Consider the following 27,522-nt stretch of genomic DNA (forward strand, 5'->3'; position numbering starts at 1 on the left):
CAACGGATCGCCGAGGACACAGGTGGACCCAGCCGGAAAAGCAGGAGCCGAGGTGTCAAGTGACGTCTGCAGGGAGCAGGCAGCAGGCAGAGGACCGCAGAGCCACGAGCTCCCCGGCGGGAAAACTTCACAGCGCAGACACGCGCTTGACACATGGATACCAGAAACGGAAGCGGAATAAATAGGGACTCGAAACTAGTCACCCAGCGCTAAGAGTGAGGTCAGGAGGCGCAGCAGGCAGCCCTACTAGAGGGCCCAGGCTCTGGACTCCGCTCCAAGAGGACAAAACGACTCGCCCGTTTACAGTCTAGCGCAGACCCTTCAGTTGTGACACGTGTAACCTACCTGTGAGCAAGCAGGTCGTTAGCCCTCACAACTCAAGGGTGACATCGTGGAGCGTTCCAGAGGCACCCCCGCCCCGCATCCCACAGCGGAGACAGGAAAGGCCGCCTGTGAGAACAGAGGGAGCCGCACACGCTCCCGAGGCCAGCCTCCCAAGGTCTCCAGCATCACACCTGTAGGGCGCCCTCCCAGCTGGAGCCCGAGGCTCCCACCGCCTCCCACTCACAGGGACACATAGGTCACCTTGACGAAGCCTGCCAACACCACAGTCTTTAATCTCAAGTTATGCGCATTTAATGATGCAGAGATCATGACCACATAGTTGATTTGCTTTTTGAAGCCAAAGGCTACAAGTTTCAACAGCGGGAACAAAGAATAAATATGAAATCACTGACATATGTGCAATGGAAATACATAGCATTGACCTGGCCATTAGGTCTTTGTTGAAATCAAGGCAAAAGAGGGAATATTTGTAAGTCATATCACCTGAGGCCATATCTATACGGAGACAAGAGCCTTTCTCACCAGTCTCTGTACTTTGTAATCACTAAATTAAACCCTCCTTTGTGAGAATATCCACTGTGACTTCGTTTATATGTATATAAGCCTTCAACTCAAAGCTAGGACTTCATTGCAGCACATTGTATTTGTTTAATGCTTATAAAAGGTATTTGAGTTTACTCAGCTTTTTAGTACCATTCATGTCACTGTGAAGAAGAGTTAGTAGAACAGGCCCAAGGCCACTGTCCTTTAGTCAAAGGAAAACTTTGTCAAAGGACAACTTTGCCAAAGTTTGCCCTTGACTGGAGCTTGGGACCTTGTATTTCAGGAGGTTTCCTAGAATTCGCAGAAATGACAGGTGGCTCAGTGTGCCTGTGGTTGGTGTAAACAATGTGGCTTATGCTGGTGAACTGCTATCCTTCTGCAGGTCTAGAATTCGGGCTACATTTTAGAGAAAGAGTGCCCAATGAAAACCCTAGGCATGGACTTTCTAATGTGCTTCCCTAGTAGACATTTCACAGATGCTGTCATAACTCATTGATGGAATGAACGTGAGTGCACTGGAACTCCCGAGGAATTTTAGTCCTTCTCCCTTGTCTGAGTTTGCTGTATATCCTTTTGCTGTAATAAACTGTAGCCGTTGAGTATATGCCGAGTCCTTCCTAATAAATCATTACACCCGGGGTAGCCCACAGGACTTTCAACACCACCATTCGTTCAGACTTTTCAAGTCTTAGAGATCTGGCCATAAAGGCCCATGTGGGTTCTCTCCGAGGTCAACGTATGCTATATATTGTGCCAACTATACACATAGCTTTGTATAAACACTGTGTGAGGGACCCAAACACTGTAATAAAGATACATTGCTGTGTGTGCCCATTCACTAGACACCCGTACATTAAGTGTCTACTAAGGAAAATAAAAGGTAAAGACAACAAAATGAGACACTGGCTGGACACCGGGATGATGAAAGGAAAATGGCTACAATGTAAGCAGCTCGGGAAAGAGGACAGAACACAGTGGGATTCACAGAGATATTTCTCAGGCACCTGAAACACGATGTGCAAAACTAAGTGCCTCCCGTAGCCCTCGTTTCTACCTCCCTGCCACCTCAAACCCAGAGGTTTTCCGTCATTCCCTATAATAGGCTATGCAGCCAATAAGAATAAGTTTGGTTTATCTCACTCAACCTGAAGGATGGCCAAGGTGTACAGTCAAAAGAGATAAGGGGATTTTGAGCATAATTTGATCCATTTAGTAAAAATGATGACCAGGAAAACAAAGACTTATCCTGTAAGAAGGAATATAGGAAAGGATATGGACATGGACCCTACAGACACCCAAACTGACCTCAAATCTCTATTCTCATACTTCCTACCTGAATGTAGAACTCTGGGTAAATTCCTTCACCTTTCTGTGCCTTAGTTTTCTGATCTGTAAAATGGGGAGAACGTCACCTACCACGGACCTGTTGCAAAGGCTAAGAGTTGCTGTGTGTCAAACACTGCAAACGATGACTGATACACGGGAACACACCATGTCTGCTTGCCGTCAGGATCATTATGGGCGCATCCTCGTGGTGACGGTCACGGCCGCATGACACACGCACACAGGCTCAGTAGGTAGGAAGACCGACAAGGTGTGGAACGATGACCAGAGAGAAACATTCAACCTGGAGACAAGGACGTGGGGGAACTCTGTGATCACTGAGAGTAAAATGCCTCGGGGGCGGGGGGTTAACTCACTCAGGGATCCCCTCACAAATGAGAAAGCAATGGCGACGCACGGATCCTGAGAAGCACAACTGTTTAATAGACGGAAGAAGACAAAGGGCCTCTGAAGAAGGGCAGGAAGTCACAGAAACCAGGAAAGTGCCTTCAAGTCAAAGAGGTGGGCAGCAGTAAAAGGCCCAATAACAGACTGGGGGCGGGGGGAAGCGTGGGAGCACAAGAGGGAACTCTGTGAGACTTGCTTCAGTCAGGTGCCAGTGGTGGAGGCCAGAGAGTGGACAGAACTGTTGCACAGGGTGTGTCTGGGAGAGAGAAGGGCAGAGCTCACCAGGCACGTGGGGCAGGAAGTGTGTGTGTCGGGGGGTGAGACTAGAGACTGGAACACAGGCATGGATTAAGAGGATAGAAAGGGATTAAGAGGGAGAAGTTAAAGACCAAGCGGTGAGGGTCTAAATTCGAACAGGTCCTAGACAAGCTGGGGATTGGGGGATGTGTCCAACCACGAAGAGGAAGAGTGATCCTTGGAGAGAAGAGACCTCTTTCCCCTTTGAGGCTATGCAGGTATCTCCTGCTTTTCAGAAGTTCACTTACACTGCATTGCTTTTACAAAAGACCTACATTAGCAACCTGTTTTCACTAAGCGAAAGAAACCCAACAAGGATTTTCACTTTTACCGGAAAAGGTGAAAAGCATTCGTTTTGTAGAGACAGCACACACCCCGAGCAGCAAGACTGGAACCACCAACCTCCTTCCCCAGGAACTATGCCATCTCAGCATTCAGCCACCATAGCTGTGAACTGTGTCTGTGAGCATTCCGGCTTTATCTCGATTTATTTTGTGCATCTGTGACCAAGATGTCCTAAGAAAAGCCTAAGAGGAGTTATTTTTGGGGTCTGGGAATGCTAAAAATGTTTTTCCATATAAATTAATGGCAATTGCTTCTTCACATATACAGATCACTCACTCTTATGTTTCAGTGTCTGTTCTCAGAAATATTTATGGAAACCAGCACAGAAGACTGCAGGCCTTTCCTTCCTCCATACAGTTCGGGATTTCTATTCCAACTCAAGATAAACCACCAGAAAATATGACTTTGGACTACACAATTTTGCCTATTTTCTCAGAGTCCTTCTTTGGTACTACAAACTAGGCAGAGAAATAGAAGACGTATAAAAGAAACAAAGAGAAATGAAAACAATTGAAAAATTCAAAAACCAAAATGAAAATTCACTGGGTGAGCTCAATACTACATTAGATAGGAGAGAGGAAAGATTCAGTGAGCTCAAAGAGATCAATGGAAATTAATCAACCTAAGCAACAAGGAGAAAGCAGAGTGGGGTGAGGGAGTAGGAGTCCGAGGACCTTCTGGGACAAGAATAAAAGATCTACCACTCATGTTATTAGAGTCCTGAAAGAGAGGAGAAAGTGTGTGGCTGAAAAAATGTTTGAAGAATTAATACCTAAAAATCTTGCCAACTGGCAAAGGGCATATATGTCATTGGATTCAAAGAGCTAAGCAAACACCAAACAGAATAAACCCCTCAAAATTTCATGCCAGGTTATATCATAATCAAACTTCTGAACTCTATATGCAATAAAAAACCACTCTGAAAACAGCTTGACAGAAAGATGCATTACAGACAGAACAATGGGTCAAAATGGCAGACTTCTCATCTGCAACCAAGAACAGAAGGAAATAACATGCTTTTCAAGTACTAAAAAAGTGCTGACTCCAAATACTATATCCCACAAAAATATCCTACTAGAATGAAGGAGACTGAGACATTTATAGAAAAAGGAAAACAAAAACATTTGTCATTAGAAGACCTACCTGATTACAGATGATCCCTGACTTACAATGGTTTCATGATTTTTTGACCTTATGATATTGTGAAAGTAATACGCATTCAGCAGAAACTGTACTTCCAAATCCAAATTTTGATTTTTTTCTCCGATTAACAAAATGCAGTGTGATACTTTCTTTTGATGCTGGGAGCAGCCACATCTCCCAGTCAGCCCTGCAATCACAAGGGTAAACTACTGAAACTCTACATCATACTGTGTTGCTGGCGTTTGGGGACATTGTGTTTTGTGTTTTTGCATCCCATCATGTCTACAAAACACCTATCTGTGTCTCCCGCTTCTGGGAGGCAATTACTCTACGAGAAGAGGAAGGCAATTACTCTTGAGATGAAACTCAATATAATTGCCTAGCATGAAGCAAGTCTTCGTATGTGTTAGGACTTTCTCAATCAACAGTCAGCCATGTTAATGGTCAGTATTGGTTAAATCCATTGTCATCACAAAGAAAAGAGAGAGGCCAACTGGTAACATGGAGAAATTACTTGTCACATGGATAGAAGACCAAATACAGAAGCGCATACTGCTGACATTGCCCATCCAGGCTAATGCAAGAAGTCTTTTCAATCCACTAGAAGAGCATGCTAATGGTCCTACACATGCAAATGTTCTCAGAAAGTCATAAGAGTTCCAATGCTTCAAGAGTCACCATAATTTTCATGATATTTAGGTCAGCAGTGAGGCAGCAAGCGCCACTACTCACGGTGCTGAAGCTTTTAAGAAAGAGCTGCATAAGATACTTGTGGATAAGAAATACTTGCCAGAACAAATATTTGATGTCAGTAAAACGAGCTTGTTCTGGAAGTATATGCTGGGGCACACATACATCCGTCAAAAGCCCGAGACAGTGCCAGGATTCAAGGCACTACAAGGCCATGTAATGCTGCTTTTGGGTGTTAATGTTGCAGATTTCAAATTAAAAGCCTTTTCTACTCTACCACTCAGAGAACCCTAGAGTATTCAAGAATGTGAGCAAGTATATGCTTCCCATTTATTATCACCATAACAAGAAAGCCTGGATCACATTAGCAGTGTTTAAAGACTGGTTTTTGAACTGCTTTATTCCACAGTCAAGAGAATACTGTAGGCAAGACAACATCGCACCCATTCAAGATTCTTCTGATCTAATACTTGAGGTCATCCCCGGTATTTCAGGGACATGCATCCTGGTATAAAGATTGTGTATCTGCCACCAAACACAACTGCAGTCAATCAATGAACCAAGGTTAAACAGCTATGTTCAAAGTATACTATTTATGTCATTTATGCTGGCTGTTGAGTGACTGAATCTAGCCAAGTTTTGGGAAGGTTTTTCACATTCTAAATGCTATCCAGAACATCACTACAGGAAGAGTCACATAGCAATGCACGAAAGAAGAAAGTTTTGAAGATATGTGAACACATTCAAAGACTTTAAAGATTCTGCTGTTGAAGAAATAATAAGTAACAAGGTATTAGTGCTTGGGTAACAGCCAGAATTGGACACTGAAAATGAGGATATTCCTGAGCTTGTTGGCATTGAGGCTGAAAAGCTTTCTATTCTTTTTTTAAATTTTTTAATGTTTATTTATTTTTGAAGAAGAGTGTGAGCAGGGGAGGGGCAGGGGAGGAGGGAGACACAGAATCTGAAGAAGGCTCCAGGCTCTGAGGTGTCAGCACAGAGCCCGACGTGGGGCTCGAACTCATGCAAGGTGAGATCATGACCTGAGATGAAGTCAGACGCTTAACTAACGAGCCACCCAGGCGCCTCAAGGCTGAAAAGCTTTCTATTGAGAAGCTAATCAGACTGGGGGAAGAAAGAAAGAAATTTAGGCAGAATAAGTTACGCATGAAGCACCAAGAAAGTTCACAGCAAACAAACAGTTAGAGGTAACTGCTACTATCAGCAGTGGGTAGGGATATTAGAAGAAATGGATGTCAGTTACAAGACATTAACAAGAGCTGACAGGCTGATACAGGGTACTCTTGCTTGCTGCAGAGAAATATATAATGAAAAGAAACAAACTGCACAGTCAAAACCTGCTATCTTCCTAAGGAACACGATACTGGCTACACCATCAACAAACGTTGATGCCCTGGTGCCTTCTACCAGCTACTCTCTTTCATAAGAAAAAGAGACTGATGATCCCGTCACCTTAGCACCCCCATTACCCAGCAATTAATTTTAGTTCCTCATTTCACACATTCTTTAGGCCTGGTGTACTTTGGGCTGTGTATGTTAAGTACCCATACAATCACTGTTTTTCACTTTCAGTATAGTATTCAATAAATTACATGAGATATTCAACACTTTAGTATAAAATAGGTTTTGTGTGAAATGATTTGCCCAGCTGTAGGCCAACGTAAGCATTCTGAGTATATTTAACAAAGGCTGGGCTAAACTGTGATGCTTAGTGGATTAGGTGTACTAAATGCATTTTTAACCATGGTATTTTCAACTTACGATGGGTTTACTGACATGTAACTCCATCATAAGTCAAGGAAGATCTGTATAGGAGTTTGCAAAAAAAGAAATGTAACATAAAATATCTTGAGATTTCAAGAAGAACAATGGAATGGATAAAAATATAGGTAAACACGTTACACTTCTCATGGGTTGTGTAAAAATTGTTTGATAGTTGAAGCAAAAACGAACATCATCCAATATGATGCTCAGTGTTTGAAGAGGAAATACTTCTGTAAAAGGACCCAATGAAAGTTAAGGTTTCTACAATCAAAATGCTAAGATGTTGATACTGTAGGCTGTGATAAATTACATATATATGAAACAATACCTAAAAAAAACAGTAAAATACAAAGACTTAAAGTCATCACAGACATATCTATTAGAATTCTAAAAATTAAAGTAACCCACAGGAAGGCAAAGCAAAAAACAAAACAAAAAATAACCCCAAAACAACTGAGGAACAGTAAACAGGCAACAAAGAAAAACCAAATCATAAACTAGCCGACTTATGCCCTAACATATCAATAATCATTTTAAATTTAAATGGTCTAAATATAGCAATTAAAAAAAGAAGTCAGGAAAATGGGTAAAAAGAAAGCGTTACCCAAATACGTGCTATTCACAGAGGCCCACTTCAAATGTAATGATATAGACAAGGTTGAAAATAAAATTATGGAAAAATATAAACCAAAAAATGCAAAATATTAACCCAAAAATGCAACAGTGACTATATTAAATCAGATAAAGTATATTCCAAAGAAAAGTTAAAGGGGCAAAAAGAGACATTACATAATGATAAAAGGGTCAATACACTAAGATGATTTAGCAACCCTAAATGTGTATGCACCTACAACAGACCTTTCAAATACAGCAAAAACTGATAGAACTTAAAAGGAGAAAGACAATTCCAGAATTATACTGCAGGACTTCCAACATCCCTCTTTCAGCTCTTGATAGAAATACTAAACAGAAACCAGCGGGGACCTAGAAAATCTGAATAACATCAGCAACCAACAGGATCATATGGACATTTATACAAACTCCACCTAACAACAGTAGAATACACATTCTTTTCAAGCCAACTTATATAACATTCACCAAGATAAACCATATTTTGGGTCATAAAGCAAACCTCAACAAATTTAAACAGCCAATCAAATAGAAAACAAACTAGATGTGATTAACAAAGAGAGCATGGAATACTGCAAACGCTAGGAAATTAAACAACATACTTCTAAATTATTTATGGGTTAGAGAGGAAGTCTTGACTAAAGAAATTCTTAGAACCAAATGAAATGATATTAAAATATATTAAAACTTGTAAGGAAAGTGCTGTGAGGGAACTTTATAGAATGTAATGCTTACATTAGAAAAGTAAAAAATCTCAAATCAGTATTCAAAACATCCGTCTCAAGAAACTACAGAGGAAAATACCACCAAAGCAGGTGGAAGAACAGATATAATAAAGATCGATACAGACATATCAGTGAAATTAGGAACAAAAAGATAATAGAGAAAAAACAGTGGTATAAAGTGCTGCTTCTTTAAAAAGATTCAAAAAATTTGATAAACATCTGAGATTCACAAAAATAAAAATAACCGGCACATTTTCAATATCAGGAATATAACAGGAGATATAAGTACAGATTCTTCCATCATAAACAACATAATAAAGGAATACTTGAAACAAAAAAGAAAATTTAGATGAAATGGAACAATTCCTAGAAAAGACAACTACAAAAATTCATCCAATGTGAAATAGATATTCTGAACAATTCTATACATATTAAATAAAATAAATACATAATTAAAAAGCATCCAAAAGAAAAATCTCCAGGCATAAATGGTTCACTGGAGAATGCTACCAAACATTAAAGGAAGAAATAAAACCAATTCTATGCACTATCTTCCACATAACAGAAGAAAGAACACTCCCAATACATACTGGGAAGCCACTATCATCTAGACACCAAAACCAATGACAGTACCAAACACAGACAAAAACCAAAGAAACAAAAATGAACAAAAGAAAGAAAACTACATATCATTATCACTCATGAAATTAGAGGAAAACTTTCTCAACATACTAGCATATTGAATACTGTAATACAATATATAAAAATAATTACACTCTACAATCAAGTAGGACTTGTTTCAAGAATACAAAGCTGCTTCAACATTCAAAACTCAAATCAATGTAATACATCATATCAACAAGCTGAAGAAAAAACATGATTGTATCAATTGGCAGAGAAAAAGCGTATGACAAAATTCAACACCCATTCACAATAACAACAACAAAAAAAACCCACAGCAAATTAGGAATATGGGAAAATTTCTAAACTTGATTAAGAAACTTCTATGAAGAAAACCTTATACTAACATCATACTTGACAAAATACTGAATGTTTCCCCCCTAATATCAGAAACCAGACAAGGATAGCCTTTCTTACTACTACTATTCAATATTGTATTGGAAACCCTAGCTAGTCCAGGAAAAGAAAATGAAGTAGACAGATGGTAAGGAAGAAATAAAACTACCTCTATTTGCAGATGGTATTTCTATGTAAGAAAACCCAAGCAGTCTATCAAAACAAATAAATGCCTACAGTTCAGAAAGATTGTAGGATACCAAACTGACATCTGAAAATTAATTACAATTCTGTATACTACCAAAACTTGGGTGGAAACTTAAAGTTAAAAATCAATCCATTTATCATAAAGAAAAAAGACCACCTAGATATAAACTTTATAAAAATCATTCAGGACCTATTACTGAAATTTATAAAACAGTGATGAAATAAATCAAGCAATACTTAAATAAGTGTACAGACATACCATGTTCATAAACTGGAAGATACAACACCATAAAGAAGACAATTCTTAACAAACTAATCTGACAATTTAACTCAATTTCTATCGAAATTTGATACTTTTTTTCATAAATAGACAAGCTTCTCCAAAACTTTATGTGGAAAATCAGAGTAATGAGAGTGCTAAATCAGTTTTAAATAAGAAGAATAAAGAGAGATCATTTTATGCAACTAAAATATTTACCACCTAATTACAGCAATCAAGTAAACTAATAGTACAGGACCAAGAAAATGTCTGAGTATCAGCTCCTTAAAGCCGCATGAAGAAAATGTTTGTTTTTTAAAAATCAAAGCCTTAAACAGTCTTAACTGGTAAAATAAAATGTGCCCATTCATAGGTGTAGTCTTATCTCCTCAAATATAAAAGTGTTTGATGGCTTTAGCCATTACATTTCTCACAAAAATTAAGCTCCTTATGAACAGAGACAATGTTTTAGAACAGAGAAGACATTCATGAAAGTTTCCAAACCTGCCCTCAACTGACTCTCTTGACACTGGACAGCAATGAATGTATATACAAGACATATAAAAAGTCTAAGTCCTTTCCCTCTCAACAAAACCCTCCTCCTGCCAAGTAAACTAAGGAATCCACGACAAAGTGCCAAAGGCTTGGCAAGGAAGTCTGAAAGAAAATGTGTTTGCAGTTCATTGTCTAAGTCTCCTTAAAAAAAAGAAAAAGGAAAAAAAAATTCCTGAGATAACACTGCAGTGTAAATTAAGGAAAAGATACAGCTGAAGGTTTTCCTACATGCATATAACCGCTGGGTCTCTCCCTGGATGAGTTCTCAGTTGTAGAATAAGGCTCTAGGCTGGATGAATTTCCAGTATGACTCATTAGATGACAACAGATATCCTGCAACAGAAGGGTTTCTCACAGGGAAGAAAACTGAGGGGTTTCTCTTTGGTATGAATGATCAGATTCTGAGTAAGAGGTTTCCTCAGTGGCTACATTCAAAAAGTCTTTCCCCAACAGGAGCTCTTGGAGGTTGACCGAGGACTGCCCGCTCGTGAAGGGTCTCCCCACTTCTGCTGCGCTGCCACTGACGGGGTGTCTCCCAGTATGAATCCTCTGATGCTGAGTGAGGGAGGAGCTACGACTGAAGGCCTTTCCACACTCGCTGCATTCATAGGGCTTCTCCCCGGTGTGGATGATGGAGTGTCGAATAAGGTTTGTGCTCCAGCAGAAGGTTTTCCCACACTCGACACATTCATAGGGCTTCTCTCCACTGTGAATCCGCTGGTGCCTCGTGAGCCCCGAGCGGCGGTTGAAGGCCTTCCCGCACTCCATGCACTCATAGGGCTTCTCCCCGGTGTGGATGCTGAAGTGTCGGATGAGATCTGCACGATTGCTAAAGGCTTTCCCACATTCTTTGCACTCAAAAGGTTTTTCTCCAGTGTGGGCCCTTTTGTGCAAGATGAAAGTGGAACAGTGGGTGAAGGCCTTTCCACACTCAGTGCACACATAGGGCTTCTCCCCGGTGTGGATCCTCTGGTGCCTCTTGAGGTAGGACCTGTGGTTGAAGGCCTTCCCGCACTCCAGGCACTCGAAGGGCTTCTCCCCCGTGTGGATGACGTAGTGGTGAATGAGGGCCGCGCTCTCACAGAAGGCCTTCCCGCACTCGCTGCACTCGTAGGGCTTCTCCCCAGTGTGAGTCTGCTGGTGCCACATGAGGTAGGACCTGTGTTTGAAGACCTTGCCACACTCGAAGCATTCGTAGGGATTCTCACCACTGTGGATTATGTAGTGACGTATGAAACCTGGCCTATCTCGGAAGGCTTTTCCACACTCTTTGCACACAAAGGGTTTCTCTCCAGTGTGGCTCCTGTTATGCAAGACAAAAGTGGAGCGGTGGGTGAAGGCCTTTCCACACTCGTTGCACTTATAAGGCTTCTCCCCGCTGTGAATCCGCTGGTGCTGTGTAAGGTGTGACTTGCGGTTGAAGGCCTTCCCGCACTCCATGCACTTATAGGGCTTCTCCCCGGTGTGGACCATGTGGTGCTGGAGGAGGTAAGTGCTTTTACTAAAGGTTTTCCCACACTCAGTGCATTCATAGGGCTTCACTCCAGAGTGAATTCTCTCGTGTCGAGCAAGGAGGCGTTTCTTGTTAAAAATTTTCCCACATTCGTTGCATTTAAAGATATTTTCTTCTTCTTGAATCATGGGATCTTTACCTGATCCACACGAGTCATGGTCATGGACAGCACCTCGCAGAGGGACTGGCTCCTGTACAATTCTTGAACACACATTATCAGCTGTCCCTATGTTGCCATCTTCAGAGCTTGATTTCCCAGGCAGTTTCTCCTTCTGGGGACCTATCTCTGGTCTCAAATGTCCTTCTTGCATTTCCAATGACCCATCCTGATCCTGGGTTTGGCGCTTCTGGGAGTCTCCTGCAACTCCTTGTATTAGTTGTTCCTGGACGGGGACGCCCTCAGACAGGGCTGGCTCACCAATAGCAGATACTGTGGCCTTGGGTTTTCCTTTGTCACCTGAAAGAAATCCAATACACAAATAGGTCTGCTGGTAATGCCAACATAGGAGAAAAACGAGCATTTCAGTGAAATGAACAGAAAAAAAAGAAGATGAAAATAGTGTCTCTGTGTCTTGCCACCTCTGAATCCCAGGATAACAATTTCTTTCCTGGTCCTCGGACTGTTGACACCATGAAAGGGAGAGAGACCCAGGGGAATGGCTGGATTAGAAGACAAAGTGCTGGAGGGGAGACACAGTCAATTCCAGATTGGATATTTATGCAAATGGATAACTTATATAGGACCTCAGACAGTTCACTTAAGAGATGATTCAGGGCAATGCTTGACCACACGAGAAAAGTCCAACCATGTAATTAGAGGATTTGTGTTTTGGGCTAGAAGATAGCAACTAGGCCTCTGGAAAGAGATGGGGAGGGCAGGAGTCAGGTAGGAAATGATCCAATCAATTATGTTTATGTAACGGCAGTGAATAAAACTCTGGACCCTCAAGCCAAGTGAAATTCTTCATGCATGTATTGCCCTACATCAATGCCAGAAGGGTAACAAGTCCCCGAGGACATAGTAGCTCATGTTTGGAACCCCTCCCAAAACTGATCCTAAAATACACCTGATGCAGATGTACTGGACATGATTTACAACAACTATGTTAAAGAAGCTCAAAGAGCTAAAGTAAGATATAGAGAAAGTCAAGAAAACCATATATAAACAAAATGGAAGTATCAGCAAAGAGCAAGAAACCTAAATAGAAACCAAAACGTACAATAACTGAAATGAAAACTTCACTACAGGGATTCAAAGGAAGATTACAGTAGGATGAAGAAAGAATCAGCATATAGGACAATGGAAATTATGTCCAAACACAGAAAAAAAAAAAAGAAAAACATTTAAGAAAAGTGAAAATACCCTAATGGAACTGTGATAAACCACTAAGGGAACCAATACACTCACTGTGGGATTCCCAGAAAATAGTGAAAGAAAATATTTGAATAAATGGCTGAAAATGTCCCAAATTTGATGAAAGACATCAATTTAAATATCCAAAAAGATCAATGCACTCCAAGAAAAATGAACTAAAATAGACTCACACCAATAAAACTTATAATCAAACTTGTGAAAGCCAAAGACAGAGTATCTTGATAGCAAGCTTGAAGAAACTTGTCACATACAAGAAATTCTCAATAAGATTATCAGCAGAGTTCTCATCAGAAACTCGGGAGGCCAGAAAACAGAAAAAAATCTGTCAACCGAGAATCCTATATCCAGGGGCACCTGTATGGCTCAGCCAGTTAAGCAACCAACTCTTGATTTCAGCTCAGGTCATGATCTCATGAAGCCTACTTGGGAATGCTCATTCTCCTTCTCTCCCTCTGACCTTTCCCTGCTCTCCCTCTCTCTCGAAATGAATAAATGAACTTAAAAAAAAATCATATATCTGGCAAAACTCTTTTAACAGTGATGAAAGAAATTAAGTCATTCCCATATATAAAATCTGAGGAAGTCTGTTATCACCAGATCTGTCTTGCAAGAAATTCTCAAGGAAATCCTGCAGGGTGAAATGAAAGGACACTACAGGGCGCCTGGGTGGCTCAGTCGGTTAAGCATATGACTTCGGCTCAGGTCATGATCTTGCGGTCCATGAGTTCAAGCCCCGCATCAGGCTCTGTGCTGACAGCTCAGAGCCTGGAGCCTGTTTCAAATTCTGTGTGTCTCCCTCTCTCTCTGACCCTCCCCTGTTCATGCTGTCTCTCCCTGTCTCAAAAATAAATAAACGTTAAAAAAAAAAAAAAAAAAAGAAATGAAAGGACACTAGACAGCAATTCAAAGCCATATTAAAAAATAAAGATCTCAATAAAGGTAAATATATGAACAATTATAAAAGCTACTATTATTTTAACAAGGGTTTATAACTACACTTTTTGTTTTTTACATGATTTAGGAGACTAGTTTAAAAAAACTGTATTAATCTAAAAGGTAGTGTTACTATAACTTCAGTTTATAACTCCACATTTAGTTTCCTACATAATTCAAGAGACTAATGGGTTTAAAAGAGTTATTAAGATTGAGGGCATACAATATATAAAGATGTAATGTGGTAACATGACCAACTAAAAGAGGTGAGAACAGAACTATAAAGGAGAACTTCTTCTCCTGATATAAAATCAAATTAGTGTTATAAATTTAAGATATTAAATGTAATCCCCATGGAAACCACAAATAATCAGCTAGGGATAATATACACAAAGGAAATGAGAAAGGAATTTAAACATTTCACTACAGAAAGTCAACTGAACACAAGACAGTAATGAGAAACAAAAAAAATCTATAATGCATATAAAAAGCCAATATCAAAATGACAGAAGTCTCTCTGTATTAGTAATTACTTTAAATGTAAATGCATTAAACTCTCCAATTAAAAAACAGAGATTGGGGGTGCCTGGGTGGCTCAGTCAGTTGAGCGTCCAACTTCAACTCAGGTCATGATCTCACAGTTTGTGAGTCTGTGCCCCACATCAGGCTCGCTGCTGTCAGGGCAGAGCTTGCTTCAGATCCTCTGTCCCCCCCAATCTACCCCTTCCGCGCTCATGCACTCTCTCAAAAAAATTAAACATTTAAAAAAGTTTTTAAATAATAATAAAAAACAGAGATTGGCAGAATTGATAAAACACGTGATCCAAGTATATGTGTCTACAAGAGACTTACTTTAGATCTAAAGACACAAATAGATTAAAAGTGAAAGAATGGAAAACGATATTACATGGAAATACAAACCAAAAGCAAGCAGAAGTGGCTATATTATTATCAAACAAAATAGACTTTAAATCAGAAAAGATTACAAAAGACAATAAAGGACATTATATTTTAATAAAAAGTATAATACAGCAAGAAGCTATAACAATTGTAGACATATACGTAATGTCAAACCATCAAAACGTATGAAGCAAAAAGCGACACAATGAAGGAAGAAAGACAAGCCTACGGTAATACATGGAAACTTCAATACCCCATTCTCAATAACGGATAGCACAACCAGACAAACTAGAAGTAAGGAAATAGAGGACTTAACATAATAAGCTAACTAGAGCTAACAGACATATACAGAATATTCTACCCCACAACAATAGCATACACATTCTTCTCAAGTGTACATGGAACATTTTCCAGGACAGACCATGTTAGGCCACAAATTAAGTCTCAATAGATTTAAAAAGATAACACATAAACTATGATTCATTTCTAATGAAAATGAAAATTTAACATATCAAAACTTGTGGGATGCAATGAAAGCAGCATTAGCTGGGAAATTTATAGCCATAAATGCTTACAAATTGATAGCTTATAAATGCTAAATAACAAAAGAGATCTCAAATCAAACTAAAGACAACTTAAGGATGTCGGAAAAGAACAAACTGAAACCATAGCTAGGGGAAGGAAGGAAATAGTAAAGATTAAAGAGAACTGATATAGGGAATAGGAAAATAGAGAAAATCTATGAAACAAAAAGTTGGTTCTTTGAAAAGATAACAAAATTGGCAAACTTTTGGCTACTGAAAAAAAAAAAAGATTCAGAGTACTAAATCAGAAATGGAAGTGGGGACATTACTATCAATTCTGCAGAAATGTTTAGTTTTTTTTAATGTTTATTTATTTTTGAGACACAAAGAGAGCATGGGAGGGGCAGAGAGAGAGGGAGATAGAGAATCTGAAGTGGGACCCAGGTTCTGAGCTGTCAGCACAGAGCCCAATGTGGAGCTTGAACCCGCAAACCTTGAGATCATGACCTGAGCCAAAGTCGGATGCTTAACTGACTGAGCCACTGAGGTGCCCAAGAGAGTACTATGAACTGTGCATCAACAAACTGTTTAACCTACATGAAATGGACAAGTTCCTAGAAACACAAAAGCCATGAAGACTAAATCAGGAAGAAACATAAGATCTGAATAAACCTATAACTAGTAAGGAGGCTGAATTAGTAGTAAAAAAATTTTACCAACAAAGAAAAACCCTGGCCCTGATGGCTACACTGATGAATTCTACCAAACATTTTAAAAGAAGAATGAATAGCAATCCTCAAACTCCTCGAAAATATTAAAGAGAAAGAAACACTTCTTAACTCATTAAGGCCATTAGTACCCTGACACCAAAGCCAAAGACATTACAAGAAAACTACAAACTAATATCCCTTATGAACAATGATGCAAAAATTCCTCAACAAAATATCAGCAAACTGCAGTATATTAAGAGGACTGCACACCATGACCAAGTGGGGTTTATTCCTGTGATGCAAGAGCAATCTGACATATGAAAACTGATAAATGTGAGTACACCACATTAATATAATGAAGGGAAAAGCCCACACAATCATCTCGATGCTGAAAAGCCTTTGACAAATTCAACATCCTTTCATGATAAAAACACTCAACAAACTAGGAATACAAGGAAACTTTCTCAATACAATGAAAGTCATAAATGAAAGACTCATAGCAAACATGATACACAATGGTGAAAGACTGAAAGCTTTTCCTCTACTAAGATCAAGAACAGGGCAAGGATGTACGCTATCACCACTTCTATTCAACGTAACACTGGAAGTTCTAGGCAGAGGAATTAGTCAAGAAAGAGAAATAAAAGGCAGCAAAATTGGAAAGGAAAAAGCAAAATTATCTTTGTTTGCAAATAATATGATCTTATATGTAGAAAACTATAAAGATGCCACACACAGTAACTGTTAGAATGAGCTCACCAAAGTAGCAGGATACAAAGTCAACACAGAAAAATCAGTTGCATTTTTATATACTAATAATAAACTATCTGAAAACGAAATTACAAAAAAGGCCTGCTTACAACCGCGTCAAAAAGAATGAAATACTTAGGAGTTAATCTAAACGACAAAGTAAAAGAGATACAATGAAAACTACAAAATGTTGCTAAAATGAATTAAAGATGTAAATAAATGGAAACGCATACCATATTCTTGGACTGGAAGTCTTAGTATTGTTAAGATATGGATATAAGTGTCTGACTCGGCTCAGGTCATGATCTCACAGTCCGTGGGTTTCAGCCTCACGTCAGGTTCTGTGCTGACAACTCAGAGCTTGGAACCTGCTTTAGATTCTGTGTTTCCCTCTCTCCCTTCCCCTGCTCACACTGTCTCCCTCTCTCTCTCTCAAAAATAAATATTAAAAAAAAATTTTTTAAAGATATTGATATAATCCAAAGTGATCTACAGATTCAATGCAATCCCTACCAAAATCCCAGGCATTTTTGGCAGAAACAGAAAAATCCATCATAACATCTATATAGTATCAGAATGGACCCTGAATAGCCAAAACAATCTTGAAAAAGAACAAACCTGAAGGACTCTAAATTCCTGATTTGAAAACTTACTACAAAACTACAGTAATGAAAACAGTATGGTACTGGCATGAAGACAGACATAGACCAAGAGAACAGGATCAAGATCCCAGTAACGAACTCTAGTATATATCATCAAATCATTTTTGATTAAGGGTGTCAAAACCATTCAATGGAGAAAAAGACACTGTTTACAACAAATGGTGCTTGGAAAACTAAGTATCTACATGCAAAAGAATGAAATTGAACCCTTATCTAACATCATATACAAAAATGAACTCAAAATCGATCAGAGACTTAAATGTGAGACCTACAACTATAAAATTCTTAGAGAACATAGAGCAAAACCCCCATGGCACTAGATTTGGCAATGATTTCTTAGATATGACACCAAAGGCGTAGGCAACAAAAGAAGAAACAAATTCGAGCTCATAAAAATTAAAAAACTGCATCAAGATATTATCAACAGAGCAAGATAACCCAAAGAATGAGAGAACATATTTGCTCATCATATATCTGATAAGGGATTAATATCCAGAATATACAGAGAACTAAAACTCAAAAACAAAAAAATCCCAATGACAGAAATGGGCAAAGGACCTGAACTAGACATTTCCCCAAAGAAGATACACACACGGTCAGTAAGCACAAAAGATGTTCAACATCACTAATCATTAGAGAAATGCAAATCAAAACTACAATAAGTTATTATCTCGACTTCATTAGGATGGTTATCAAAAAATCAGAAAATAACAAATACTAGAGCATGTAGGGCCATGGGAACTCTTGCGCAATGTTGGTGGAAATGTAAAATAACATAGTTTCTGTGGAAACAGTATGGTAGCTCCTCAAAAAGTTAAACGGTGGAATTACGAGACAATCCAGCAATTTTTCTTGACATCTGCCAAAAGAATTAAAATCAGGTTCTCAAAGATACTTGTACACCCATGTCACAGCAGAATTATTCACAATAACTAAAATATGGAAGCCACCAAGTGTCCAACGAGTGATAAACGGATAACCAAAGTGTGGGATGTGGAATGTCACCGAGCCTTAGAAAGGAAGGAAATTTTGACACACGCTACAACATGGATGAGATTTGAGGACATTACGCTAAGTGAAATAAACCAGTCATAAAGACACACACACACTACCATTCCACTAATATGAAGTATCTACAGTAGTCAAAATCAGAGACAGAAAGTAAAATTGTGGTTGCCGGGGTCTAGGGCAGAGAGATTGGGGGCGGTTATTGTGTGATGGGGAAGGACTTTCAATTTTACACAACGAAGAGCTTTGGAGATAGAGGTGGTGATGTTGCACCGCATTATGAATGTGCTTGATGCCACCACTGTGTATTTAAAAATGATAAAATGTTAAGTTTTATGCTATGGATATTTTACTACAAAAAAAGGATAAAATGAGAAATATACAAAAAATCCCTACAAATCAAAAAGAAAATGCAAACAAGTTAATAGAAAAATAGGTATTTATCATGAAAGGACATTTCAAAAAAAATACAGATTGACCAATAATCCTATGATCAGGTGCTAAAGTTCCTCCGCAATGAAAGAGAAATAAATGGAGACCACGGGAGACACAGTTTTGCACTCATCTGAGTGTCAAAAATTGAGGAGCCTTAGAGAATCGGGTCCTGGGCAAGGTATGGGTGGAAGGAGCTTCCATGCGTTCCCGGTGGAAGTGCCCTTTAGAACACACTGGCAATTATCCAGGAAAAACGTGGAAGTCGCATAGCCCGGAATCCATCAACCTCACTCCAGCAGACATCAAAGATGCCGTAACCACAGGCAGGAGGACCACTGCGGGGACGACTCCGGGAACCTGGACGGCTCTGGACAGCGCCTGTGTGAGCAGTGAGCACGTGAGCGTGCGGGGAGCGGACGGGAGCCAAGTGAGCCGGGAACTTACTGACCTTCTTCAACGGTAAGGAGCTTGGGTCTATTTTTACACGGAGTACAGAAAGGATGAAGTTACGCTACACAACAAACAAAACGAAGGAGGAAATAATTTCCCTGAAAAGGTGCTCTGGACTCCGGTTCAGGAAGCGGCCCCGGGGCCAAGGGCAAGACCCCCTCCGCTGGACGGAAGGCACAGCTGCAGACTCGAGAGCCCGAGTGGGTGTGGAAGGGTCGAGGCTCAAGCGGGGGAGGAGGCGCAATGCACTGTCAACGCCGCGGTCGCAAGGGGACACGTCCGTGGCTGGGGAAGTGCTAGCCGTCTGGAACAGAGTCTGAGCACCTGGGGAAGCGCAGGCAGGACCTGGAGCCGAGCCGACCAGAGGCACCACGCAGATGTGGAGAGCGGTGGGGAGGCCAGCGCCCCCCCCAGGGAAGATGATGGGAGTGAGCAGGGAGCGTGGGGGTGGGGCTGATGGAGGTGGTGGCATAAGGAACCGAGTCGGGAGATGCACCGGGCGGGACACGGCTGCACAGGACCTGGGGACGCCGGCCAGAGAGAGGCACTGAGGGCGGGGGGAGGCTTGAGCGGCTCTCTGAGGCCGTGTCCGGTCCCCAACCTGCCACCGAAACTTGGAAACTTGGCAGGTGGACGGAGGGAGAGACATTACGGGTCCCTGGCCGGGCACGCGGACTCTGGGTCAAAGGGTTCCCCGGCTTCCGAACCACCAGAGAGGCCAGAACGAGAAGCTTCCCGGGGAACCAGGGCCCGCGGTCCCCTCCTGGTCTCCAGCCTGCAGGGGCTCCCGCGCGCCCGCATCCTGGCTCCTACCTGGATAGATGTTCTGGGAGAGGCCTCTCTTCGCCGTCCACGGCTCCTGCCCGCGCTCCAGCTGGCAGATGAGCTCCGGTCTGGGGACGGGACACCCTGGTCACGGAGAAAGAAAGAAGACACTGGGATTTTTGGGAAAACAAATTAAACCTCTCAATCTAGTCTGTAAAGAAGACCTTAGAATAAAGCTCCTTCCATCCACACAAAACGCTAACATGCAAACCCAGAAACCAAAAGCAGGCCATACTGCCAGGGAGATTTCTTTCCCTCACAGTAAGTCAAAAACCAATATATAGAGTTTAATCATAAATGTCAAAATATAAAGTGTAATCATAGATAAACATAATCATAAGGGTCTGTGTCAAGCATCTCAAATGCATTATGTCATTTCAAAACTGAAATAAATTTACGGAGTAATTGAAACAACTGACATATTTAAAATATTGACTTATTCGTTCAAAACAAGCTATTTGTCTTCATTGATCTAGGTCTTTTTCTAAATCCTAAGCAAAGTTTGGTATTGTTCTTCCTATAGGCCATGGACCAAATGAGGATTCTATCTCAGGATTTCCTCACAGCATTCTCAGCAAGTACAAATTGCAACCAGCACCACTTTGTAGATGAAGAAACTAACGCTCAGGCAAATCATGGGATTTGCCAGAGCGCACAGACCTGGTGAATGGCTGGGCCAAAACGGACACCCAAGTCCAGCCATATCCGCTTTCTATGCCGTTTTACCACAAAGCTACACAACACTGTTCCGGAAGTGCTGAGTCCCCGTGTGAGGATGATGAGGATCACAACGAGAGATATGACACTGTCAGAGGGGTTCTTAACTGCTAACCGGCACACCACCTGCTCACACCAGGCATTGTTCTGAGCTCTGTTCAAAAGTTACCCATTCATCCTTGCTACAGTCCGGGGAAGTACATACATGTTACCAGAGAGCACACCCAGGTGCAGTAATGTGCCTGCAGCCACAGCTTTGAGGGGCAGAGCTAGGATTGAACATCAGGGGTCTGGTTCTGGGCCTTTGTCTCCTAAACACAACACTAAGGAGGAAACGGCAACACCCCTGTGTGTGGCCAGCAGCCCCAGACCAACTGGGGGGTGGAGGTGAGGTCGTCCTCAGAGAACTGGGGCCAAGGGAAGGACAGACTCAGGGACTCTAGACTTCAACATTACATGAACTACTCAAAAATAATAAAACTGAAAATCCTATCCAGTGATACTATCACATATGACCTTTACAGCGACATCAAATATACACTGTCATCGACATTAAACACAAAAAGGATTTTTACTACAGAAAAAACAACAACAACAACAAATGGAGAACAGCTCAAAAATCAACTACTGGGACCCCATCAAAATAAAAAGCTTCTGCACAGCGAAGGAAACAATCAGCAAAACTAAAGGGCAACCGACAGAATGGGAGAAGATATTTGCAAATGACATAACAGATAAAGGGTCAGTATCCAAAATCTATAAAGAACTTATCAAACTCAACACCCGAAAAACAAATAATCCAGGGAAGAAATGGGCAAAAGACATGTACAGACACTTCTCCAAGAAGACATCCAGATGGCCAACCGACACATGAAAAAATGCTCAACATCACTCATCATCAGGGAAACACAAATCAAAACCACCATGAGACACCACCTCACAACTGTCAGAATGACTAACATTAACAACTCAGGCAACAACAGATGTGGCGAGGATGCAGAGAAAGAGGATCTCTTTTGCATTGTTGGTGGGAATGCAAACTGGTGCCGCCACTCTGGAAAACAGTATGGCGGTTCCTTAAAAAACTAAAAATAGAACTGTCCTACAACCCAGCAATTGCACTACTAGGTACTTATCCAAGGGATACAGGTGTGCTGTTTCGAAGGGACACATGCACCCCCATGTTTATAGCAGCACTATCAACAATAGCCAAAGTATGGAAAGAGCCCAAATGTCCATCGATGGATGAATGGATAAAGAAAATGTGGTGTATATATATATATATATATATATATATATATATATATACACACATACACACACACAATGGAGTATTACTCGGCAATCAAAAAGAATGAAATCTTGCCATTTGCAACTACGTGGATGGAATTGGAGGGTATTATGCTAAGCGAAATTAGTCAAACAAAGACAAATATTGTATGACTTCACTCATATGAGGACTTTAAGACACACAACAGATGAACATAAGGGAAAGGAAGCAAAAATAATATAAAAAAAGGAGGGGGGCAAAAACATAAGAGACTCATAAATATGGAGAACAAACTGAGGGCTACTGGAGGGGTTGTGGGAGGGGAGATGGGCTAAATGGGTGAGGGGCATTAAGGAATCTACTCCTGAAATCATTGTTGCACTATATGCTAACTAATTTGGATGTAAATTTTAAGAAATTAAAAAAAAAAATAGAGAACAGCTTCATAAAATGAAGTTCGTTCCAGACTGAGTAAATTAAGCTGTCTGAGGGACTCATTGTAGTGGCCAAGACTTCCGGAGGACTGCGATGCCATGAGATTGTGTGGGTGAAGCAGGAACAGTGCCTGGGGCAGCGCTCCAAGGACCTGAACAGGCTGTGACTATTATTATTCACTTTTTCTAAAAGTGACCCACTTTTTATTTTGCTTAGATTCCTTCAACAAGGGAATCTGTATCACTCTAGTAAGTGGGAAACCGGAGTCACTGGCCTTGAAGGCAGGTCACCCTGAAGACGCAGCAATGAAACCAAAACCATCTTAATTCCCAGTGAGCTCATGCTGCCTACTCGAGGCTGCATGCTCACTCTGTTGAAAAGGGAAATGAGTTTGGGGCGCCTGGGTGGCGCAGTCGGTTAAGCGTCCGACTTCAGCCAGGTCACGATCTCGCGGTCAGCCCCGCGTCGGGCTCTGGGCTGATGGCTCAGAGCCTGGAGCCTGTTTCCGATTCTGTGTCTCCCTCTCTCTCTGCCCCTCCCCCATTCATGCTCTGTCTCTCTCTGTCCCAAAAATAAATAAAAAAAGTTGAAAAAAAATTTGTTTTAAATAAAAAAAAAAAGAAAAGGGAAATGAGCAACAATTGCAGGTAAGGTATTAAGATTCAGCACTGAACCCAGATTTTTCTTCAACAATAATCAGGAGGCATTAATCATTCCATGAAATGATTATGTCAGGGTGTCCCTCAATGTCAGCTGATGAAGTGTCCATGCACCCTGTGACCACAGGGTTTTCAACCTCTATACAATGGACATTTAGGTCAAGATACTTTTTTTTTTTTTTTTTTTTTTTATTTTGAGAGAGAAAGCATGAATATGAGACAGGGAGGGAGAGTCAGAGAGAGAGAGAATCCCAAACAGGCTCTGCACTGTCAGCGCAGAGCCCGATGTGGGGCTCGAACTCATGAACTGCGAGATCATGACCTGAGCCGGAACCAAGAGTTGGCTACTTAATCAACTGAGCCACTCAGGCACCCCAGGTCAAGACACTTCTTTGCAGGGAAGACAGGGAGGAAACTGTCCTGTGCGTTACAAGAATGTTTGGCAGCACTCCAGGTCTCCACCCACCAGGTGCCTGTCTCAGCCCCATCCCAGGGCGACAACCAAAATGTCTACAAACACTGCCCAGTGTCCCTCGGGGACGACATCGTCCCTGCTTGAGACCGCTAACCTAGAAGGCCATAACCGGGATGATGAGAGAAAGCGACAGGGATGGGGGAGGGCCCCGCATAAGATCTGGTGGTCAGGACACTGCTGGCGAGGAGGCGGGGACCGCACACAGAAGGGTCACCGTCTGAGAGGCTGAAATGTCCACGAACACCCACCAGGCAGACACAACAGCAAGTTGAGGCCCGAGCCAGGTGTGTGCGCAGGAAACCACAGACGCCCCGCACAGCCAGAGCAGGGGGAGCTCAGGGAGAGCACGGAAGGGGAGAGAAGAGCCCAGCAGGGCCAAGATGCACTTTCTATTTGTAAACGTTTTGTTACAAAATATTTAATCTATCAAACTTCTCTAATTTTGTTTTTGCCTCTTCTCACTGAGACCTAACTCCAGTTCTCCAAAAATCGGCACGTCTTCCCCTAAGCTCTGGGGTCTCAGATCGAATGGCCTCGTGGTGACTAACCTCAAGCAGAGAAACATCTAAGCTGGCGTTTCTCAACTGGGCACCCTGGATTCTGCAGGCGGGATAATTCTTGTTGAGGGGCCCGTCGTGTCCATCGAAGGAGGTCTCCAGCGTCTCCGGACTCTAACCACCAGATGCCAGTTCCACCCACACCCAAGGCGCGACAACCCAGAGTGCCCGCAGACGATACCAAATGGCTCCTGGGGGCAACACTGCCACCCGCCGAGAAGCACTACTCTAACCGCCTCTCTCGTCCCGGCAGACGATCCCGGCCCTGGAAACAAGTGACAACCACGAGGGCACGTGAGCACAGAGAAGCCCCGTCACTGGGATCACCTCATTTACAACAATACCTGTCGGTGCTGAAGGCAAAGGCCTCCGGGGGGCCTGACTCCCTCCCTTCCCGGAGAACTTCCCATCACTCCCTGCCCTGCTGGCCCTGCTGAGGACACTTGAGCCAACCAGGCTCAGCTCGTCAGCTCCCCCTCTGGAACGTGAAATGAGGACCTCAGATGGAGATCAGTCTGTCCCGGGCACTGGGGCGAGAGGTCCAGAGGAGCTCGGGCTCAGGTGGCCATTTCTGCCTCAAGGACACCCCACATGGCCCCGCAGCAGAGTAAGGAAGAGAAACAACAGAAACAGGCAAAGACGCAGAGGTGCGGAATCTGGGGGTCATGCCTGGAGACAGAAGGTCCTCTGACAACGAGGTGGCAGGTCCCCCCCTAGGGTGGAGTGGGGAGCACTTACCCAGAGACACCAGAAGTCCACAGTTTTCCAGCATCACCTCCTGGTACAGGGTCCTCTGGGCCGGGTCCAGCTGCCCCCACTCCTCCTGGGTAAAAGTCACGGCCACATCGTCGAAGGTCACAGACACCTGGATGTCAAACAGAGGTAGCAGCGTGTTGGTGTCGGGGTGTTGGATGGGATCGGGCCTCATCCCTACATCCCTGATAGAGGTACAGAGTGATCAAGGCTCAATCGCCAAGAACCTCGTGAGCGCCAAGCTCCGTGCCGGGCTCAAGGTGGGGGTGGACACAGCAGTGTAAGGGAGAAGCCTCCTCCACGGGAGCCACCGGAAGGTCACACAAGACAATGGAAGTGACGGGTGGACTGGGAGATGCAGACACCATGGGCCCCAGGACGTCAGAGGAATGAGTGAATAATGACAATAACAGCATTGGTGACAACGGCAGCACCTGAGCCTCACTGGTCCTGCTCGCTGCCTGCCCCATGCTGAGGGCTTCACATCTTCGTTAAAGTGACTGTAAGTACCCAGTTCTTTTTTTTAATGTTTATTTATTGGGGGGGGGGGAGTGGCAAAGAGAGAAAGAATATTCCAAGCTGGTTTTCTGTTGAGCGAGGAGCCCAACACTGGGCTCAATTCCACGACTGTGAGTTCACAGCTGATATCAGGAGTCAGACACTTAACCTACTAAGCCACCCAACTGCCCCACCTTTTAAAAAAATTTTTTTTTCAAGTCCCCAGTTCTTAACTCACCTTGTTTCCACTAATGTGGTCTTGTGACTTAAAAGCACTGTATATGGAGGGACGCCTGGGTAGCTCAGTCAGTTAAAGTGTCCAACTTCAGCTCAGGTTATGATCTCACAGTTTATGAGTTCAAGCCCCGCGTAGGTCTCCGTGCTGACAGCTCAGAGCCTGGAGCCTGCTTTGGATTCTGTCTCTTTCTCTCTCTCTCTGCCCCTCCCCCACTAGTGCTCTGTCGCTCAAAAATAAATAAATCTAAAAAAAAAGAAACAAAAAACACTGCATATGTAGTTTGCCTTGTTAATGTTACTTCCATCACCATATTCTACAGTCTTCTGAGACATTCAACACATACAAGACCACCTTTCTGCGTGTGACCAGATCAGATCCACGAATTAAATATAAGTAACACAGCTACTCCACTCTCAGATGGACAGCCCCACCGCTGTAGGTCTGTAATTTAAACGCTCTAAGACCTTGGCTTATGGTTTTCCATCTGCACCTCCAGAGCCCACATCTCTGTGCTTTCTAGCTTTGTCCACTCTATCAGTGCTCTTGAATTAATATTTCAATTAAACATCTGGAAAGTCCTAATAAACTAATTGGTTGGTACACAGGAACCCTGCATCATGACTCGGTTCTGGTGCTGGATAAACTCACATCACTGGGAGCATGTTGGGCAGGTAGACACGCACAGAAGGTTTAACTACGGCCTCCACATTGAGCCCCAGGTGATATATGCGTGAGTTATGAAAACTTTCCGACATGCAATCACATAACATCGTACGTATATGGTTGGTGAGAGGCAAATACATGGTTTTTCTGGTCGGTCTGAAGTTGGAAATGCAGAAAAAATTAGAGAGCGTCACTTATTAATCACATCCTGGCCATTTAGGGCCGACAATTACAGAAGTCATTGTTCAGCTTCCTGGATGGTCACTAGAGCTAGTAATCTGGCTTCCCGCGAGTGTGACTTGGAGCGGGCCGGTTTCCTGGGTTGTTTACGATGGATACAGTTCCCTGGGCAGGTGGCTGCAAGTTTGGGTCAAAGTTCTACTTTTACGTACGTTCTGCCACTTGTTCCTCTGTATATTCAGTCTCCCATGTTACAAGGCTGGAGATCAAGTGAGTGACAAGCCCTCTCCACTCGTCCTACACAAACACAGCTGCAAAGAGAAATCGAGTTCTCCCTCCACTTCCAGCTGCCCAGGAGCCCTCTCCGCAGCAGAGAGGCAGCAATGCCCAAAACATCGTCCACTCACCTGCGCCGGGTCCATCCACGCCGCCGCCATCATGGGACCCCGTGGACAGAGGCGGGTCCCGCGGGCTCGGCCGACCGCCACCTCTTCTCTGTCCTGGGAGGGGTGACCTCGGCTGACTTTCGCACTCCCCGGTCACCGCGCGGCTCACGGCCCGTTCAAATGCGCGGAGGTGAGTCGCAACCCCCCTTCGCCTCTTTTTGGATGAGCTGCACTGGAAGCGGCCACAGAACAGCGACCCCTCCCCACAGCTGGCGTGGACGGAATCGTCGCACACAAATGACGTATGCCTCCAGGAGGCCGGAAGCCCCGCCCC

The 27,522-nt window shown here is 42.6% G+C and overlaps 1 protein-coding gene across 3 annotated transcripts; it reads right to left on the reverse strand.

Moving 5' to 3' along the window:
- Positions 1-620: 620 nt before the first annotated feature.
- Positions 621-27,473, reverse strand: LOC102900013 (zinc finger protein 805). Of its 3 annotated transcripts, none has more exons than XM_011289494.4 (4): positions 27,210-27,473; positions 25,209-25,335; positions 20,346-20,441; positions 621-12,242 (listed from the first exon to the last, which is right to left on the reverse strand). In XM_011289494.4, the coding sequence occupies exons 1-4, from the start codon at positions 27,240-27,242 to the stop codon at positions 10,624-10,626; spliced, it is 1,875 nt and encodes a 624-aa protein (XP_011287796.3). In that variant the 5' UTR covers positions 27,243-27,473; the 3' UTR covers positions 621-10,623. The 3 variants fall into 3 exon arrangements, with proteins under 3 accessions (XP_011287796.3, XP_044902687.1, XP_044902686.1); XM_045046752.1 differs by lacking the exon at positions 27,210-27,473 and adding an exon at positions 25,960-26,106; XM_045046751.1 differs by lacking the exon at positions 27,210-27,473 and adding an exon at positions 25,658-25,717.
- Positions 27,474-27,522: the final 49 nt, after the last annotated feature.

This window comes from Felis catus, chromosome E2 (genome assembly GCF_018350175.1).
Source record: "Felis catus isolate Fca126 chromosome E2, F.catus_Fca126_mat1.0, whole genome shotgun sequence".
Taxonomy (NCBI): Eukaryota; Metazoa; Chordata; class Mammalia; order Carnivora; family Felidae; genus Felis; species Felis catus.

Excerpts from the sequence above, each read along its gene's own strand:
- LOC102900013 (XM_045046751.1), bottom strand. The coding sequence starts at position 25,693 with ATGGGGCAGGCAGCGAGCAGGACCAGTGAGGCTCAG. Across the intron at positions 25,336-25,657 it reads GCAGGACCAGTGAGGCTCAG|GTGTCTGTGACCTTCGACGA; the intron begins GTGCTGCCGTTG and ends TTTGACATCCAG. Across the intron at positions 12,243-20,345 it reads CTCCCAGAACATCTATCCAG|GTGACAAAGGAAAACCCAAG; the intron begins GTAGGAGCCAGG and ends GATTTCTTTCAG.